We start from the raw sequence: 16,681 nt of genomic DNA on the forward strand, positions 1-16,681 counted from the left end.
ATTTTAAGTGGTGTTAAATGGAGAACAAATTGGTCATATATTTTTTTTATTTTTTTTTACTCCGTAGTAATTACTAACCAACTTGTTTTGTGGTAAAATTAGAATGTACTCGGGTTAGAAATAAGGTATAGAGGTAGGGTTCATTTGACTAATTTATCTCATCAAAGCAGCCTCCCTCTTCTCTCTTTTCTCTCTTCTCTCTCATCTCTTTAGGGTTTTAATTTTCTTGGCCGTTTATGCCGAAAATAGTCTAATTTCACTATTTCCGACCCTTTTCTTCAATTTAATTTGCTTTTTGTGATTTGCTTTGTTTTGCTTTGTTTTGTTCTCTCCGTTTGTGAGAATCTGTCCCAATTTTTTTGGGGTTTTCCCAATTTTTTGGGATTTTGATTCTCATCTATGGATGAGAATTTTAATTTTAGGATTTTAATAATAATTGAGAAGGTGATTTGGATTCATATGGGTTTAGGGTTCGTCATCAACTCTACGATCAAAACATCAGCGCAGATTGCGAAGGTCTCTACTTGGAAAGATGCAAAGACATCGAAAATCTCTACTCACGTCAAGTTTGAAGTGGTGGAGTGTGAGTTATGCCCGATACGCAAATTAGTTATGATTTTGATTGTAAAAGTTATGTTATTTTCTCTAGATCTGTGGTTTACAAATCTTTATTATTGTTGTAGATGTCGTATGACTATTTATTAATGATAATATTATTCTTCTTGTAAAAAAAAAAAAAAAGACTAATTTATCTCAATTCTAGTTAATCTACTTTTTATTTTATACAATGGATATTCTTAATGGGTTTCAAGTTTATTATCTATTCAAGGAATATAATACCAAGCTCTTCATTTTTTGTACAAACCTTTTCTCTCTCTTTTATACCTTGCCCCAGATATGATCTAATTTTTGCCAACAATCTTTATTAATATCTCTAACATGCTGCTGTTTTCTTCGAAGTAAATTGGTAAATATGCTTTATGCTTGGGTAGAGAAAATGTTTCTTCTCGTGATTTGGGTATTCGTGTAGAACTACTCGAAAAACGCAAAGATTTTTCTTCATTCATAAGTCATAACCATTTGAATAATGATATGTGAAGAACATGTTACTTCATGTTTTACATATTTGTTTTTGAGAACTTAGTCCACAACACATATAATTTGGCATCTCAATATTGCAAGAGAGTTCATCTTAATCAAGCACATATATAATTACACAAATAATGGGAAAAAATGAATATATGATCTAAAACTTTTCACTTTTTATTGGCAGTTTTAGTTAAAAGACTTAAAACCCATCCATTAACCATTTTCACCGGTATGATGATGTTGTTGGCCTACACTTCATTGTTTTCTAGTTTCAAACTCATAACAACATCATCAATAAACCACTTATGCAATTTTTCGATGCTTTTTTTTTTTTAACCCAAATTCCCTTTTAGTTAGGGTAATTTCTTATGAATTCTCAAATATATATCTCTCAATTAGTAAGTATGAATTAATTGGAAATTTGTATGAGTGTTAAATTGGAAAATAAGATAATTTAATTTTGAAGACTAAAAACAACCAATTTGAGGAATCAATATTGATTTTAACCGGTAATTTATAGAAAATAAAGTGTGAATTGTCAGGTGTCAAATTTGCAAGAGAAATGTAAATAATAACTCAAACTTCTCTTGTTCTTCATTTTTTGTACATACCTTTTTTCTCTCTCTTTTTTATGCCCTGTCCCAGCTACGACTCTGCATTTTACCAACAACTTCTATTAGTATCTCCCAAATGTTTTTGTTTTCTTCGAAGTACATTGGCAAATATACTTCAAGCTTGGGTAGGGGAATTGTTTCCTACTCAATAGTCGAGTATTCGCTTAAAACTACTCGGGAAATTCAAAAAACTTTCTTCATTCATAAATTTGTAACCATTTGAAAAATGATATATGAAGAATGATGTTACTTCATGTTTTTCTATACTCTTTAAGACCTTAGTCCATAACACATGATTTTGTCATCTCAATATTACAAACGAGTTAATCTTAATACAATCAAGTATGCTCGTAATATGATCATGATGTAATCGTTTTCCGTCACCGTAAATGTGCAATTTAAAACTCTTGACGTTCTTCAAATCCCGTGGACCTTGGAGAAGGGCAGTTAAGTACAACAACGTTTAGACTTTAGAAAGACTCAAATCAAAATTTTGGCACTCACCTCACATTGTTTAGCTTCAATGGATTCCTTGTTCGCAACCTATGCTTCTTCAGACGAAGAAGAAGACCAACAAAAACCACAACCTTCTTCAAAACCTTCTCTTTCTCTCTTCTCTTCTCTTCCCAAACCCCAATCTTCTGCATCATCTTCTTCTTCTCTCTCTACTCCCAAATCTTCCTCTCAAATCGAAAAACAACCCCCAAATCAAGAATCTTCAACCCTAGCCCCAAAATCTTCTGCTCTATTCTCTTTCCTCCCACCTCCAAAATCTGAAACAACCCCTAGTTTACCTCTTCCAACCCCTAATCCCAAAAGGGTTGTTCAATTTCGACCTCCTGTTCCAAACCCTCCTTCTAATTTCGATGATGATGATGAAGATGATAAAGAAGATGGAGAGGAAAGAGAGAGAAAGAAGCAAAGACAATTGGGTCAAGATGTTTCTGTTAAATCCTTCCTTTCAAGTATGCCAACCCCTAAAAATTCTGGGCAAAACTCGCTTGGTGCGCTGCCGCCTTCGTTGGGGGCGGGTCGTCGGTCTATTGTCGAAACCGAGGGACCGATGTCGGTCTCGGGGAGTTCGGAGGTTAATGGGGTGAATTCTGAAGTGGGGTTTGATCCTAATGTTGGGAGTAATCAGCAGAATTTGGTGGAAGAGTCTTATAATTATAATTATGGAGTGGGTGTTGCAGGGGATCAAAGTCAAGGGTATGCTAATTATGATGCTTATGGAAGTAGTTCAAGTGATTATAATGGTGGTTATCAAGGTTATGATAGCAGTAATTGGTACAATGGTGCCTCAGCTGAGGAGATGGCTTCGACGATGGCGGTCAGTGGGGTTGATAGCTTTGCTAGTTTGGGTGGGAGGAGAAGAAAGGATCAACCACCAGCTGAAATTATTGAGGTGAAGCAGGATGAATTGATGAAGAACCGCCCAACTGAGGATAAATCTAAGCTTACTGGAATAGCATTTGGGCCTTCTTATCAGGTATATCATATATTCTATAACCTTGTGAACTTAAGATTTTGCAATTTTATTTTTATATTTTTATATTTTGATTGTTGGCTTGTTGCTTATGTTATTAGTTCATTAATTGGTGAATTGAGATTGTTGTTAGTGTGAGTTTTTTGGGTTGAAAGTTGATTGCTTTGGGAATTTTCAGTCTCTCACTTACATGTTTTGGGATGCTGCAGAAAGTATGAAGTCCTTTTGTGTGCTTGTTGTGCTCACTGCTTTTACCAGGCCCGTGTCAATCGTATGAACTATGTGCTTCTCATTTTGGAGCTTTTGCAGTTTTCCTGGAGCTGCAAAGCTTTATGTTGTTATTGTTCATGAGCTGATGAGCTCTTAGGTGTTGCACTTATTAGTTATTACCAATTCGTTGTTGTTGATGATAGTCTTCGTGATAAGTGTATCTCAAAGCCCAAAGATGCTTTCTTTTCATTTGCTAGATGCCTGCTTGTCCTGCATATTAAGTTTTAAGGTTCATTGGCCATTTTGAGGGTGTTACTTTTTTGTAGCATGCTATGTTGGAGTGTGCTAATTCTGGAAATTTGTTACTGCCTTATGCCTTAGGTTAGGACCCTTTTTGTTGCTAGCCAATTTGAAGAGAAAGTAGAAGAAAAATTGTCTTATATTAGGGATACATAAACTTAATATTATGTTATGATGCTACCTATATATTCTTTTTATCTTAGGTTGATCAAAAGAGATAATGTTTGCTTAGACTTTGAAGGCTTTCTACCGTGGGTTTAGGTTGGGACTTGCAGATTATAAAGGAAATTTAAATACATGGTTTTCTTGTTTCCATGGATTTTGGAGAGTTTTTGTCTTTTTGATGGGCTAGCCAAAGGAATTATTCATGAGATTGGAATTATTTTCATATGGAGGTAATTGGGTCCTTTTAGGATGCTAATAATATTCATGTCTTTATGGTCTTTGAAGAAATTCTTTTCTTGGTAAGGAATATAGTCAACTTTGGTCTAGATGCAGGCATTTTCCACAGTAATCTTTTCTGTTTGAAATCATGTCAGTGGCCAAAATATGGGGAACTGATCCTGGTCAGTGTGGAGAAAAATGTTGAAGTAATTTTTCAAGTTGGCACGCAACTACGCAGAGAAAGACATGATGAATTTGAGGTTTAGCAAAGTGGAGATTTGAAAGGTGAACTTGCTTCATACACTATGAATACCATTTGCTTGGCATTCATGGTTCTTTGGGGTTTTTTATAAGTGAAGAAAGGTGGGTAGGGAGGGGTTGGTTTGGGTGGAAATTAAAAATATTTTCCCTAGGAATTGAAACTATGTTCATGTAACTAATATCTGATGGTTTGGGTGAGAAGTAAGAAATATATGACTGAATTATGCACCTAAGGATGGTTGAACAATGGCTGAAATGTCAATAAATTTCTCCAAGTCTCTCTGATATTGATGATTTTGTTAGTAATATCTCTCCTATCAATTTCAGTGGAGTGCAATATCCACTAATCTTGACGTTTAGTCTATAAAGGAATAGCTTCTAACGGTTCAAAATTCCATGGAATCCCATATATACTTTTCGGTTGTGTCTTTATAGGTTTGAGGCCAATAGCCTCTCGTTGCATGCAAGTGATGCAACTCTCTTTCCAACTTGGTCCATGACTTTATCTTCAGCTCAATTTAATTGTTTTGATAATTAAGTGAACATTTTGTGTTGTTGACCTTTATTAGGGATTGTGGAGTTGTTGGTCAGACTGCGAACGTTTTTTAGTTTCTATGGTTATTGTATAAGTACTGCTACTTGGCCTTGTTATATATCAACCTTTACGCAATGTTACTAACTATGGATCATGCTTATCTAACCCTCTGGCTGTCTGAATCTAAATTTGAACTATAATCTGTTTTAAGGGCCTGTGTGGTTGACTCTAGGAAAACAAAATCTCTCTATTTGTGGCATGTCAAAGGTCAATCATGACAATGAGGCCTCAAATCTGAAGCCTCCATGGTTGAATTTGAACACCAAAGTCCAAAGCTAATGAGATCGACTCGTATCTTCTAACCTTTCACGTTTGTATGTTTTTTTTATTTAAGCTTATATTTAGGTAATTAGGTCTCTGTCTCTCTGTTGTGTCTATTTTGGTTTCGGAGGTAGCTGAGTGAATATTTTTTGGCTCTGGTGATGTTTGTTGTGATTCTGGCTTGAGAGGTATTAAGGTTGTGGCTGTTATTGGTGTAAGAGGGAAAAACCTTGATGTGAAATTGATTTTGGGAGAAGAGGGGGGGGGGGGTTTGGATGCAACAGCTTTGCACTGAGAGGGGGAGTGGAGGCGATAGTATTGGGTGATCATAAAGGAAGGAATGTAGGTAGAAGAAGCACACATCATGGTGGATGGAGGGTGTGGCGGAGCTATTATTGTGGTACAAGATTGGGGTGAGATGTGAAAGACCCCATAGTAGAAAATTGAAGTTCCAAAGGGTGGCAGGGAAGATGGATAATGGCCAATGGGTAGTTCTATTGAGGAGAAATGAGAATAGAAAATGATGACAATGGTATCAAATATGCATGAAGGCACTAAGAGCTATATTTCCCTTTCACTGCCCTTAGTGTTATTGTGCTGTTTTTATGATTTAATTTAGCCTTCTTTTGTACCTCATTATACTTTTTCTGATTTGAGGTCTTATATGTTTATTGTTTTTCTATGAAATGTGTCCAAGTTTTGACACATGTATAGAGGAATTTAGTTTGTACTTCTCCTGTGGTCATGGATCTGCTGGTATTGGGCTGAATTCGTATGGATCCATGCACGTAGTGTGCATGGATTTAAACTTATAATAGCAGTATGACTACAAAGGAGGGGGATTGGGGATCCGGGTGATAACATGCATCCCATGCTTGCTGCAGTTTGTGCATCTCCATTTTTTTTTATTAGTTGTAGTATTGTTAAGAAGATCTTCACAATAATAAGGCATTTTCTTCCTGGAGCATCTATTAATTAGATGATCTAGATTTCTCAAATGTTCAAAGTAATCATGACTTTAATAATATATTGTCATTGGCATAAAAAATGGTGATTACAGTTGGTTAAAAAGTTTTTTATTTTTTATTTTTTTTATTTTTTTTAGCTGGCATTAATCCACCACGTAATCTTTAAACCATCTGAACCACTATACACCTATGGTAAGTCCATGTCCACCTATTCTGGCATCAGTTTACTAGTATGCCTATAAATACCAGCTGACAATTAAGCTACCATCTTATGGAACCTGCTTCAACCCGATTTTTTACACAAATATATAATCCCTTGAAAGAGACTTTTTGTACTATGCTTCTTCTGATAATTTAGCCTTTTTTTTTTTTTGGTTATGTGTGCCTTAGCCTCTTATTGTTTATAAGTGTGTTTCTATGAAAGTAGATGAGAGGAAAATTGGGATTTTGATGGTCTCAATATAGGATTTTCTGTTGGTATTTTTGTCGAGATTATCTTTTATACTTGCCTGATATACCTCTGTTACTGCTTGGCTGTTAGTTATGTGCCAAACATGGTTTTGAATTTTATTTTTTTTGGTTTTTCTGTAGCCGGCTTCAACTAAGGGGAAACCATCTAAGCAGCACAAACGAAAGCATCAAATTAGTGCTTTGTACTTTGATATGAAGCAAAAGGAAATGGAACTTTCAGAACGGCGTGCTAAAGGGTTTCTCACTAAAGCTGAAACGCAAGCAAAATATGGATGGTGAAATGGTCTTCTAGTAAGTTTGTAACCACCCTACCCGGTCAGGTCATGTTTATCTTGGCGATTATACCATTGTTCTTTTGTAATTGCAAGTGCATATTGTGAAAGTTGAAATCTTGAGAAGTAAATTTTGAGCTTTCTGATGACATGAGTTCTTTCCAATCTTGGGGACATATTATGTTCAGTTCCCATCCTGTAACAATTCTTTACTCTGTTACGTGCCTTTCATATTATTTACTCCGTATTACTATATGAAGTTGTTAGGAAGCGGAACATAAGGAGTTCCACTTTGAATTCACACCTTGTCTAATTTCATCGATGAGTTCTGATTACTCTCAGCTCCTCGCCCTTGATGACACAGAGTTCTGGGTGATGGAGAAGTCGATTATGATCCATCTAATACTGGTTACATGGACGCACTGTTGGATCAGTATTGTAACATTTGCAAGTGGAAATGATATTAGAGGCCTTGTGTACTATTTGTCCTTACCCTGATCTAAACATGATTGAAAAAATTAATCTACTCCAAAAAATTAATCATTGAAAAATAAAATCTCTTTTTTTTTTTTGCCCCAAGATTAGACCAAAAATGTAAAATATAGCTTCCTACTTCCTATAACTTTCACTTTTGTTATCATGATTGTCTTTCGTTGCAAATTGGACATACATTCATATGATTTCTTTTGGTTGCAAATTGCACAATTACACTCTAATATATTATGTTCACCAAATCCAAATAAATTATTAACTGACAAGACAGAGGTGATTTTTGAATTCTATAGTTTTTTTAAGTGATTAATGTAGGATTTATTCCCTAAAAAAAAAATTTAATGTAGGATTTATACTTAATCATATGGTTTGACTGTGAGTGTCGTGTGACTCGTGAAATTGTGATTTTGACCCTTTGACTGTGAGTGTCGTGTGACCCTTTGTATGAAAAAGAAGTGATTTTAACCACTTTGTATCTTCTTTTATTACTCTCTTAATTTCTTTTGTACGGTACTCTATATTAATCTGAAAATACCTACGGAGTATATGTTAACGAGAAGTAATACTATATTATTTTGACAAATATATTATGAAAAACATACTTATGTAATAATCTCTGAGTCTGATGTGAAGGTCATTATATCAACTTCTTACAAATTTTATTATTAGTCTCATTGTGTAATACAGAGTATTAGAATAATCACCCTTAATAATTAAACAAATATATATAATACTCAAAATCATTAAAATAAGTAAATTATACTTTTTTTTTTATCAAGCCTTTAAAAATCACACTTGAAGTGTTGTACTATAAAGTTATTTCATAGCATATATATTGTCAATTACACATTCAAAATTTCACTATAATATATAATTATAATTATACTTCAATTTATTATGTTTACATTCCACATATATTGTACAGAGTATTAGTGGATCACAGTAATCACACATATGTTGCATGTATTATAAGTAAAGTTACCCTAGATTTTTTTTATAAATTTAAAAATATAAATCCTTTCTTTTTATCTTTTTTACCCAAAATCAAGTTTAAAGTTGCCACAAATTGATTTTAATTTGACCGACAATTGGACAATTATATGGTAAGATATACACCAAAAGCATCGTTAAAAAAAAATACCTTTCAAAAAACTAAAAACAAAAAACATAGGATAGTTTCAACATTTATAATTATTATTTAAATAAGATTGCCCTCCTAATCATAAGGAATACTAGAATTGTTTGCTTAACAATATTACAAAATACCAAATTGATGTCCAAATAGTTTTGATACTAAGTTTTAACAAACTTTGACATGATCAAGAATGTCAAAATATTATTCATATAGAATATTTTGGACACTCAAAACTTTTAAATACACCGTAGAATCATTCATAGCATATGAAATTAATGCTAGAAGGCTAATACAAGCAAGAATAATATGAAGTATTTCAAAAGCCAAGGATGAGTTGCCTAGTCACGATGCGTTGGTTGCTCCTTTCAATTTCACCGGACCACGGGAGCCTGATGCTGGTTCGGGTTGTTTATAAACCCTCCATTGTGTTGCATTGCTCCACCTGTATGTGAAGAAGAAATGCCTAAGAATCCACCGTCTTGTTGCTGGTAAAAAGAATTGCCATTGGTGGTGGAGATGCTTGAGGTACCTGTTGCCATGCATTGTGATTGGTGGGATTCAAACACCATGTTATTATATGCATTCGAGCCAGAGATTGAATGGTTCCTATTAGAGGTTGAGTCGGATTGTTGTTGCTTCTTTGTACTAAGGAAACGACCACCTGATCCTCTCACCCTATTCAAGGCATGAAGATGCCTTGATTCATGAAGATAAGGCTGCCCAAACAATGAAAAGAATTATCAGTTAGTTTCCTTATTTAACTAATAATCATATATACTACTTTATCATGTCCGTTAATAGCTATCATATTATTAAAATAATAAAGTTGATCATGTTTGGATTATCTTATAAGCTTGTAAGTAATAGGAAGGTGATTATAAAAAAAAAATTAAAAAGTCAACATCCTCTACATAACAAGTGGAAAGCACAATTATGAATAATCTATTATGTGTGTATATATTGTATCCATTGACATAACCACAAGTCATTGCAACTAATCCAGTGTGAAGAATAACATTTGAACATGAATAGAAATTCAAGAGAGCCGGAGAAACATCTTACCTTTCGAGCTTTAATGAGCTTGTTTTGGGCCTCCATCTTTGCTCTTGATTGTCGCCTTCTTAGAATGCCATGGTATTGTTTTGCATTGACAAATATCGGTTCATCTTCAGATATATCAAGAGGTAATGGGACTCTTGTAGTTGTCATGCTCATCATATGGGGCTGAATCTAGTTAATACAAGGTAAAGAAAAGAATTAGTTCTCAAGATTCTATAGAGAGAGTATTAATTTAACCCAAGTGTAAATTGATATTGAACTCAGAATGTGGCGTAATGGCATAATCTATACATAATAATTAATCAATTGACATAGTAGAAAACCAGGTGGTAAACTAATACACAAGTTTTTATTCTATAAATAGGTGTGGATGTATTTAACAAACAATTTTTGGTACTTTCAGTCCATTGAAATTATAACTTTATAGAAACAGATACTTCTTATGTCTAACCAAACTACCATAAGTTAACACATTATAAAACTCTCATCGCCAAAGTGTCCAAACTTTAGGTAATCTAATTAATCACCGTTAAAAATGGAGTCAATTTGACTCCACTAAACTCTATCCAATATATATATATATATATATATAGCAAACAATTCATCATTAAAATAACAACTTACAATTAACTTACTATTTAAGGAATGCAATATGATAATTTGTAGAAATTTCAAATTTATATATTGAAGCTCATATGCAATATATGTGCAATATATATGTAATATAAAACTTGAATTTAATTTACCTAGCACCTACTAGTAAAGATTTTACCCTCGCCACTACTAAATATATACATCCATACATAGAATTGGAGACATTATGTATAATTATAAAAACAAGAACGAAGTATAAAATAGCATGAAAAAAACATTTAAATGAAAATAAACTTACAATGGGTGTTGTCCCATATGTATTCAGTATTCCATTGTAATAGGGATCACCACAAGGATAAGGCATACATCCCTGCCAAAAGGAAGAGAATACTCTTAGCATCTTCCTATCATTAAAAAGGATGAAAACAAAAACAATCACGGCTTACCATTGCACGGTTGTAATCCATTTGACCAATATTAAAACCAGCTTCTGGGTGACCCATTAGGTACATTGGTTTCATTTGACCAAGGTTCTTGCCACAATTAACTTCTTGACCTAGAAAAAAAAGATGAAAAGCATGATACCATTACCACACCACTAGACAGTAGACATACATCCAAAGACACACGGAGTACTAATTAGGAGATGAGATAAATTTTGCACAAGCTTCACATGTACTACTTTACTAAATATGCTAATCGTCATAAATTCATCACCACCATCACCCCCAGCAACAAAAGAGAAAGATAAAGGGATAGAAACAAATAATACAAAGGAAAGGATAAGGAAAGGATGAAAAGAATACCAGATTCAGATGACATGCATTGGTCCTGAGAATTGGTTCCGGCATTAGTAGTCATATCATGGTTTGACCGAGTTGATTGACTTGAAGGTGAGTCTTGATCTTGCAAATGAAATCCTAATGACCTTGCATTGAGATGAAGTTGAGGTGGGGAATCCATTTTCAAGCTCAAACCCTTCGATAGAGATTCAGACATTCTCTGGTCATCTGAATTCCAATGTGGAGGGTAATTGATAAATAAATTGGACATTTGGATAAATTAGCACACAACCAAGACAAATTCTAAGTGAGTGGTTTCACTACAACCGTCAGATAAGATTAGATAAGATTAGACCTGCAAAAAACGAGCAAATTCCTATCAAATAATCATCACGAATTTTACTAATTAATTTATCAACATAAGATGTTTTGTTTTAAGATTCATCATCAAAGCCTTCCTCCTTTCTCCACAATTCAATTCGTGACAAATAAAATTAAAGGGCTTGATAAAACATAAAAGTATGTCTATGGTGCAAAATCTGATAAAGAAAACAAACGCATAAACATACAAAGACATTTGTAGGAAATCTAAAGAAACAAAAAAAATCCATTCCTAGGTATTTGTCTATTGTCTCCACACCGCCTCGCCGCTTCACCCCCAATATACAAGAGTAATATGTTGTTTCACTTGTGTTACATAGACTCGGGTACCCATGTCCGATACAAATATGTGTTTAAGTGTCCGACTTGACTATTTTATGAAAAAATTTCATATATATTTTTTTTTATAAAAAGTGAAGTGTCTAAATGTCATATGAGTATCGAGAGTCAACATGGATACTTGAGGTGAAATGAAGAGGCCATTTAACATAGTGTTTCACTAATTGAACACACCTCAATCCCCTTAAACTCATCATGTTGCCTCAATGATAGCTACATACAAGGATACAAACGGCTCATCCATGTTGGCAGAAGAGCATCTTTGATAGGGGGCTTGAGACGAGAGAGGGTTGCCAAATCTAACATATCATGGGATAAATAGGCAAAGCAAGAACAACCAACACAATTGAGAACATCTTTCAAATGATTGAAAATAAATGAAACGGATTTTTCACCATATACCACTGAGTTAAAGCTTAATTCACCATATACCATAGAAAACTTTCTAATACACCATATAACCTTCAGTTTTACGAAAATTTCACAACTTGCCCTTTCCGTTAACTCAGTTAGTCATTAACGTTAATTGTGCCACATGGCAGCTTATAATTGGTTCTTAATAATATTCTTTATTTAATTAACTAACTTTAGAGAAATTATTTTAAATTTTTTTTAAAAAAAACACCACCACCTTAGCCACCGCCGCCACCAGCCTAGCCCTGACCCTACCCCCAGCTGGCCGGCGATCGTCCCCCTTCCCCGCCGGTGAAATTCCCGACCCCAGCCACCTTTCCCTCCGGAATTCCCAGCCACCACCTGCGAGTATATCCCTATCCCTCTCGAATTCCCAAGCACCACCTACGAATTCCCCTTTCCCTCCCGAAATCTCCAGCCACCACCTTCGCGCGGCAGCCTAAATCCACTCTCACACGTCGCCGCCGCCCAACTTGCCGAAAACCACCACCCCGAAACCCTAAAACACCAAAATCGAAACCCTAGATTTTGGTTTTAGGATTTCAACATACGTGGTGGTTTAGTTTGGGGTGGAAATGGCACCAATACGGGCGAAATTGATTCGTCGGCGCGGGGGATGAGGGTTTGGGCGCTGACCGATGGTTAGCGAAGGGTTCTTCGAGGGAGATGGGCTGTTTCGTGACCGGTGGTTCGATTGTTCTTCTAGGATTTCGCCGGTGGTTCAAGAGAAAGGGAGTACGGCGACCCGACGGGGGTATTCTCGTCGAATTTTAGGTCAGTGCGGGGGTTGTGGTCGGAATTCGGCGCCAGCGCAAGGGTTATGGTCGAGTTTTTCGCCGACCGGTGGTGGCTGGCTGGGTGGAGGGACGTGGGTGGCCGGAGGGATGGTGGTGGCTGGAGGGACGTGGGTGGCTGGAGGGATGGTGGTAGCGGGAGGGACGTAGGTGGCTGGGTTTTTTTCTTTTTTTTTTATTAAAATTATATAATTATTTTAAAATTAAGTAATTTAAAAGGGAACCAATCATATGTTGCCACGTGGCCTTATTAGCCTTAATGACTAACGGTGTTAACGTCCGTTAGTCATTAATGGCATGTTGTGACATTTTAGTTAAACTGAAGGTTATACGGTGTATTAGAAAGTTTTCTATGGTATATGGTGAATTAACTCAGTGGTATTTGGTGAAAAATCCGTAAATGAAAATTATCTTTTTAACAAGGCACATTGGAGCAACAAAACAAGTCAGTATTCGTACATCAGGTCTCACCATAGGAGATAAAGGTTTTTTACACCCCAGTAGAGTCTCACCCATGGTGATGATCTAATCGAGTTTCTTAGTTTATACGTTAGGCAATTAAGAATAAAAATATAATTCTGAAAGTTGTTTTCCTGTCTAAAATCCAAATTTGACGAAACAATTTTTAAAGTAAATGAAAGGTAACAGAATATAAAGCAGAACAAATGTGAAACAGAAACATTTAGATGCTGAATTTACACCACAAGCAAGTTCATTCAACAACGAACTTCAATGACTTTCAGGGATATGCACACAAGATTGACCAAATCAGTAAGGCTGCTCTTCGGTCAAATTGAATCAAAACAAACTCAAGAAGTAAAATCACACTCCTAAATATGGACACAAAACTCGATAATTCAGATAACTTGTACATCCAAATAAATTATACTCTAAAAATAATTGTGTAAAACACATCAACTTCAAACGCAACACATGTCAGGAGTAGCAGAGTTATTGAAAAACAACTTATCTAAGGTTAGTCTTTGCTGTTTTATTTAATGATAAATGAAAAACAATTATCAAAATAAAAATAAATAATGAAAAACAATCATCAAAATAAAAATAAATAATCAAGGTTTACAGGTTTACAGTACACTCGGGTGTATATACTCATGGGTGTACGGTACACCCGCATGTACTCATGAGTGTACAATACACCCGGGTGTATATAACATTCTCTTGAGCTTCAAGCATATCCTCACTAAGTTCAAAGTCAACATACTCATTGGTGTACGGTACACCCGAGTGTATATAACAACACCTCGAACTTTAAGTATATGGCTCACTTAGTTCAAGGTCATGAACTGATGTAGTAAGAGTAACGACTTTGTGTACAATTGTACCCATATTTCATACAAATCCGCAATTTTTGCATCCAAATATATGTTTTTCTTCTTAAATACAAAGTATTAACCAATTCAGAAAAATGAATGTAAAAGGCGCATACAACAATTGCGAATAAAACAACCATGCACACCTTCACAACAATTGAATGACATGAACATTCAACAATTTTTACCTGAAAAGAAAAACAAAAACACGAGCACAAAAACGAAAACGAACACGAGCAAGCTTCGGTCACCCAACACTCAACGAGCTGCAAGTTAATTAAGTACAACAATTATCAGCCAAAAGAAAGCTAAACATACTACAATAAATTTGCATGCAAATTATCCAATAACAAGAGCAAGATTATTTATATAACAATATAAACCAAAATAAAACATAGGATGACTCAAAGATAAAACTGGTAAGAAGATAGTAAGGAAGGTAGAGCTAATGAAAAACCAAGATTCCAAAAAAAGAACAGTCCGTACAAAAATAAGCCCAATCATATTATACCATAAAAAGAGACTCAAAAAAAAGGATGACAATTGACAAAACCTATTGACATAAACTCAACCCCCTATGACTTTGGAAGAAAATAATGATCAAACCCCAAAATAGATTTTAAAAAAACAAAAAATTACAACAAACTTATACCATAAATGGGAAAAAAATTAAATCATACCAGTATTATTAATTATTTATGTTATTATAAACATAAAAGGGGTAAAAAAAATATGAACAAAAACTAACCCCCAAAAAGCAAAAATCCAAATAAATCAACACCTAATATGGAAATTTCTAGAAAACAAAACCCACCAATAGTAGAGAAACACATAACAGTCACAAAACAACAAGATTAATTTTTTTTTTTTTTAATTTACCATAAAAGAAAACTTTCTCTTTTCTTCCTTGTTCTTCAATAACAGAAATTATAACAGTAATGATCCAAATAAACCCACATGCAGTAAAAATATGAACACCATAAAAAATTTCATACCCAGATGAAAAAATGGCTGAAATTTTAAATTTTCAGTCAAAAAAAGTAAAAAAAATGAATTAAAAATTTAATCTTGCTAAAAAAAGTGAAAAAAAGAAAAGAAAGGAAGGACCTTTGGGATCTGAAGAAGGAAGCAAAGAATAGAGGTGCTGGGTTCAAGTTGGGCATGTTTCCCCCCTTGAAACCCCCAATCCCATCTCTTTCTCTCTCTAGACTTTCTCTCTCTACAATTTTTTTTTTTTTTTTTTTGGGGATTTAAATTTCTCTCTCTAAATTCTATTGGAGTTTGTTTAGCTAGGAAAAGAGGAAAGACTAGTTAGAGTAGTGACCCTCATAAATGATGGTGCCCCAATTACCAACTGATCATCAAACTACACTACACTAACTACTTTAAATAAATTAATTAATCATAATAAAATAAAATATTTTATTTCATTAAATAAAAAAATAAAAAGAGGAGAGAGAAAATGTGTGAATGTGACAGTAATAAAAGGAGGAGGAGAAAATAGTAAAGCAAAAGAGGGGGACTGATGACTGTGACATAGACAGTGGTGCATTTTATAATTTTCAGTATAAAATAAATTAAAATAATTATCTTAATTTGGAGTTTGTCGTTTCCCAGGAAAATGTAATTACTCCGTATAACGTCTTTTTCTGAATCATCAAATGTCGCGCCATTTGTTACTGTTGTTGTCATTACTCATTCTTATCTTAAGTTTTTGGTTAATGGTGACTTTTTAACCATTTTCAAATCATTTTTCCCGTGGTTTTTTTTTAATTGAAAAAGGGAGAAAATTAAGAAAAAATATCTTCTTCTACTGTGTAAAATTACTATTCTCAAATATCATGAAAAATCTTGTTTGTTGTTTCTTCAATGTTTTTTTTTAAAAAAAAAAATAAAAAATCTTTCTATGTAAATTATTACTATTATGAAAAAAAAAAAAAAAAAAAACTTCTACAACTTCTATACCCGAAATAAGGTTATACGAGTATTTGCCTATTTGGTGGGTTTTCACGGTTTAAAAGGAATGAGTAGAAAATAATGATTAGATTTCACATTTACTTCTTTCTTTTTTAGTTGACACTCTTTGAATATACTAATCACAAAATGCACTTTGACTAAATTTTATGAGTGCTACGATAAATCGTAGTCAAGTAGGATTTTGTTTGAATCATTTTAATGAAAAAATTATTAATATCCAAGTTTTTTTTTTTTTTTTGATATACTCTCATCCGTCCCCTTTTGATAGTCCCTTATGAGCATTTTTCACGGGAATTAATAAACACAAAAAAAAAATAGTTAAAGCTTAAAGTAAATTGAAAAAGTAAATTGACATTGGGTTTGCAAAAAAAAAATGGAGAGAGAAAGTAATAAAAGTACATTGAAAAACAAAATTTACATGGGAAAGTTGAATTTGCACAAATATTGTTGCAGATTGAAGGGAATTTTGGTA

At 34.0% G+C, this 16,681-nt stretch overlaps 2 protein-coding genes across 3 annotated transcripts; one reads left to right on the forward strand and one right to left on the reverse strand.

Moving 5' to 3' along the window:
* Positions 1 to 2,146: 2,146 nt before the first annotated feature.
* LOC110715779 (flocculation protein FLO11-like) lies at positions 2,147 to 7,212 on the forward strand. The gene is made up of 2 exons (XM_021894391.1): positions 2,147 to 3,192; positions 6,760 to 7,212. The coding sequence occupies exons 1-2, from the start codon at positions 2,227 to 2,229 to the stop codon at positions 6,916 to 6,918; spliced, it is 1,125 nt and encodes a 374-aa protein (XP_021750083.1). The 5' UTR covers positions 2,147 to 2,226; the 3' UTR covers positions 6,919 to 7,212.
* A 1,402-nt stretch (positions 7,213 to 8,614) lies between these two features.
* LOC110715758 (nuclear transcription factor Y subunit A-7-like) lies at positions 8,615 to 15,616 on the reverse strand. Of its 2 annotated transcripts, none has more exons than XM_021894366.1 (7): positions 15,340 to 15,616; positions 14,421 to 14,498; positions 10,998 to 11,328; positions 10,638 to 10,747; positions 10,490 to 10,561; positions 9,601 to 9,768; positions 8,615 to 9,254 (listed from the first exon to the last, which is right to left on the reverse strand). In XM_021894366.1, the coding sequence occupies exons 3-7, from the start codon at positions 11,242 to 11,244 to the stop codon at positions 8,910 to 8,912; spliced, it is 942 nt and encodes a 313-aa protein (XP_021750058.1). In that variant the 5' UTR covers positions 11,245 to 11,328; positions 14,421 to 14,498; positions 15,340 to 15,616; the 3' UTR covers positions 8,615 to 8,909. The 2 variants fall into 2 exon arrangements, with proteins under 2 accessions (XP_021750058.1, XP_021750059.1); XM_021894367.1 differs by having other exon boundaries at positions 10,998 to 11,201; positions 15,340 to 15,615.
* Between the last annotated feature and the right edge of the window lie 1,065 nt (positions 15,617 to 16,681).

The sequence above is a fragment of the Chenopodium quinoa genome, unplaced genomic scaffold, assembly GCF_001683475.1.
Source record: "Chenopodium quinoa cultivar QQ74 unplaced genomic scaffold, ASM168347v1, whole genome shotgun sequence".
Taxonomy (NCBI): Eukaryota; Viridiplantae; Streptophyta; class Magnoliopsida; order Caryophyllales; family Amaranthaceae; genus Chenopodium; species Chenopodium quinoa.

Excerpts from the sequence above, each read along its gene's own strand:
- LOC110715779 (XM_021894391.1), top strand. The coding sequence starts at position 2,227 with ATGGATTCCTTGTTCGCAACCTATGCTTCTTCAGACGAAGAAGAAGAC. Across the intron at positions 3,193-6,759 it reads CATTTGGGCCTTCTTATCAG|CCGGCTTCAACTAAGGGGAA; the intron begins GTATATCATATA and ends GTTTTTCTGTAG.
- LOC110715758 (XM_021894366.1), bottom strand. The coding sequence starts at position 11,244 with ATGTCCAATTTATTTATCAATTACCCTCCACATTGGAATTCAGATGAC. Across the intron at positions 10,748-10,997 it reads ATGCATGTCATCTGAATCTG|GTCAAGAAGTTAATTGTGGC; the intron begins GTATTCTTTTCA and ends TTTTTTTTCTAG. Across the intron at positions 9,255-9,600 it reads AGCTCATTAAAGCTCGAAAG|CCTTATCTTCATGAATCAAG; the intron begins GTAAGATGTTTC and ends TTGTTTGGGCAG.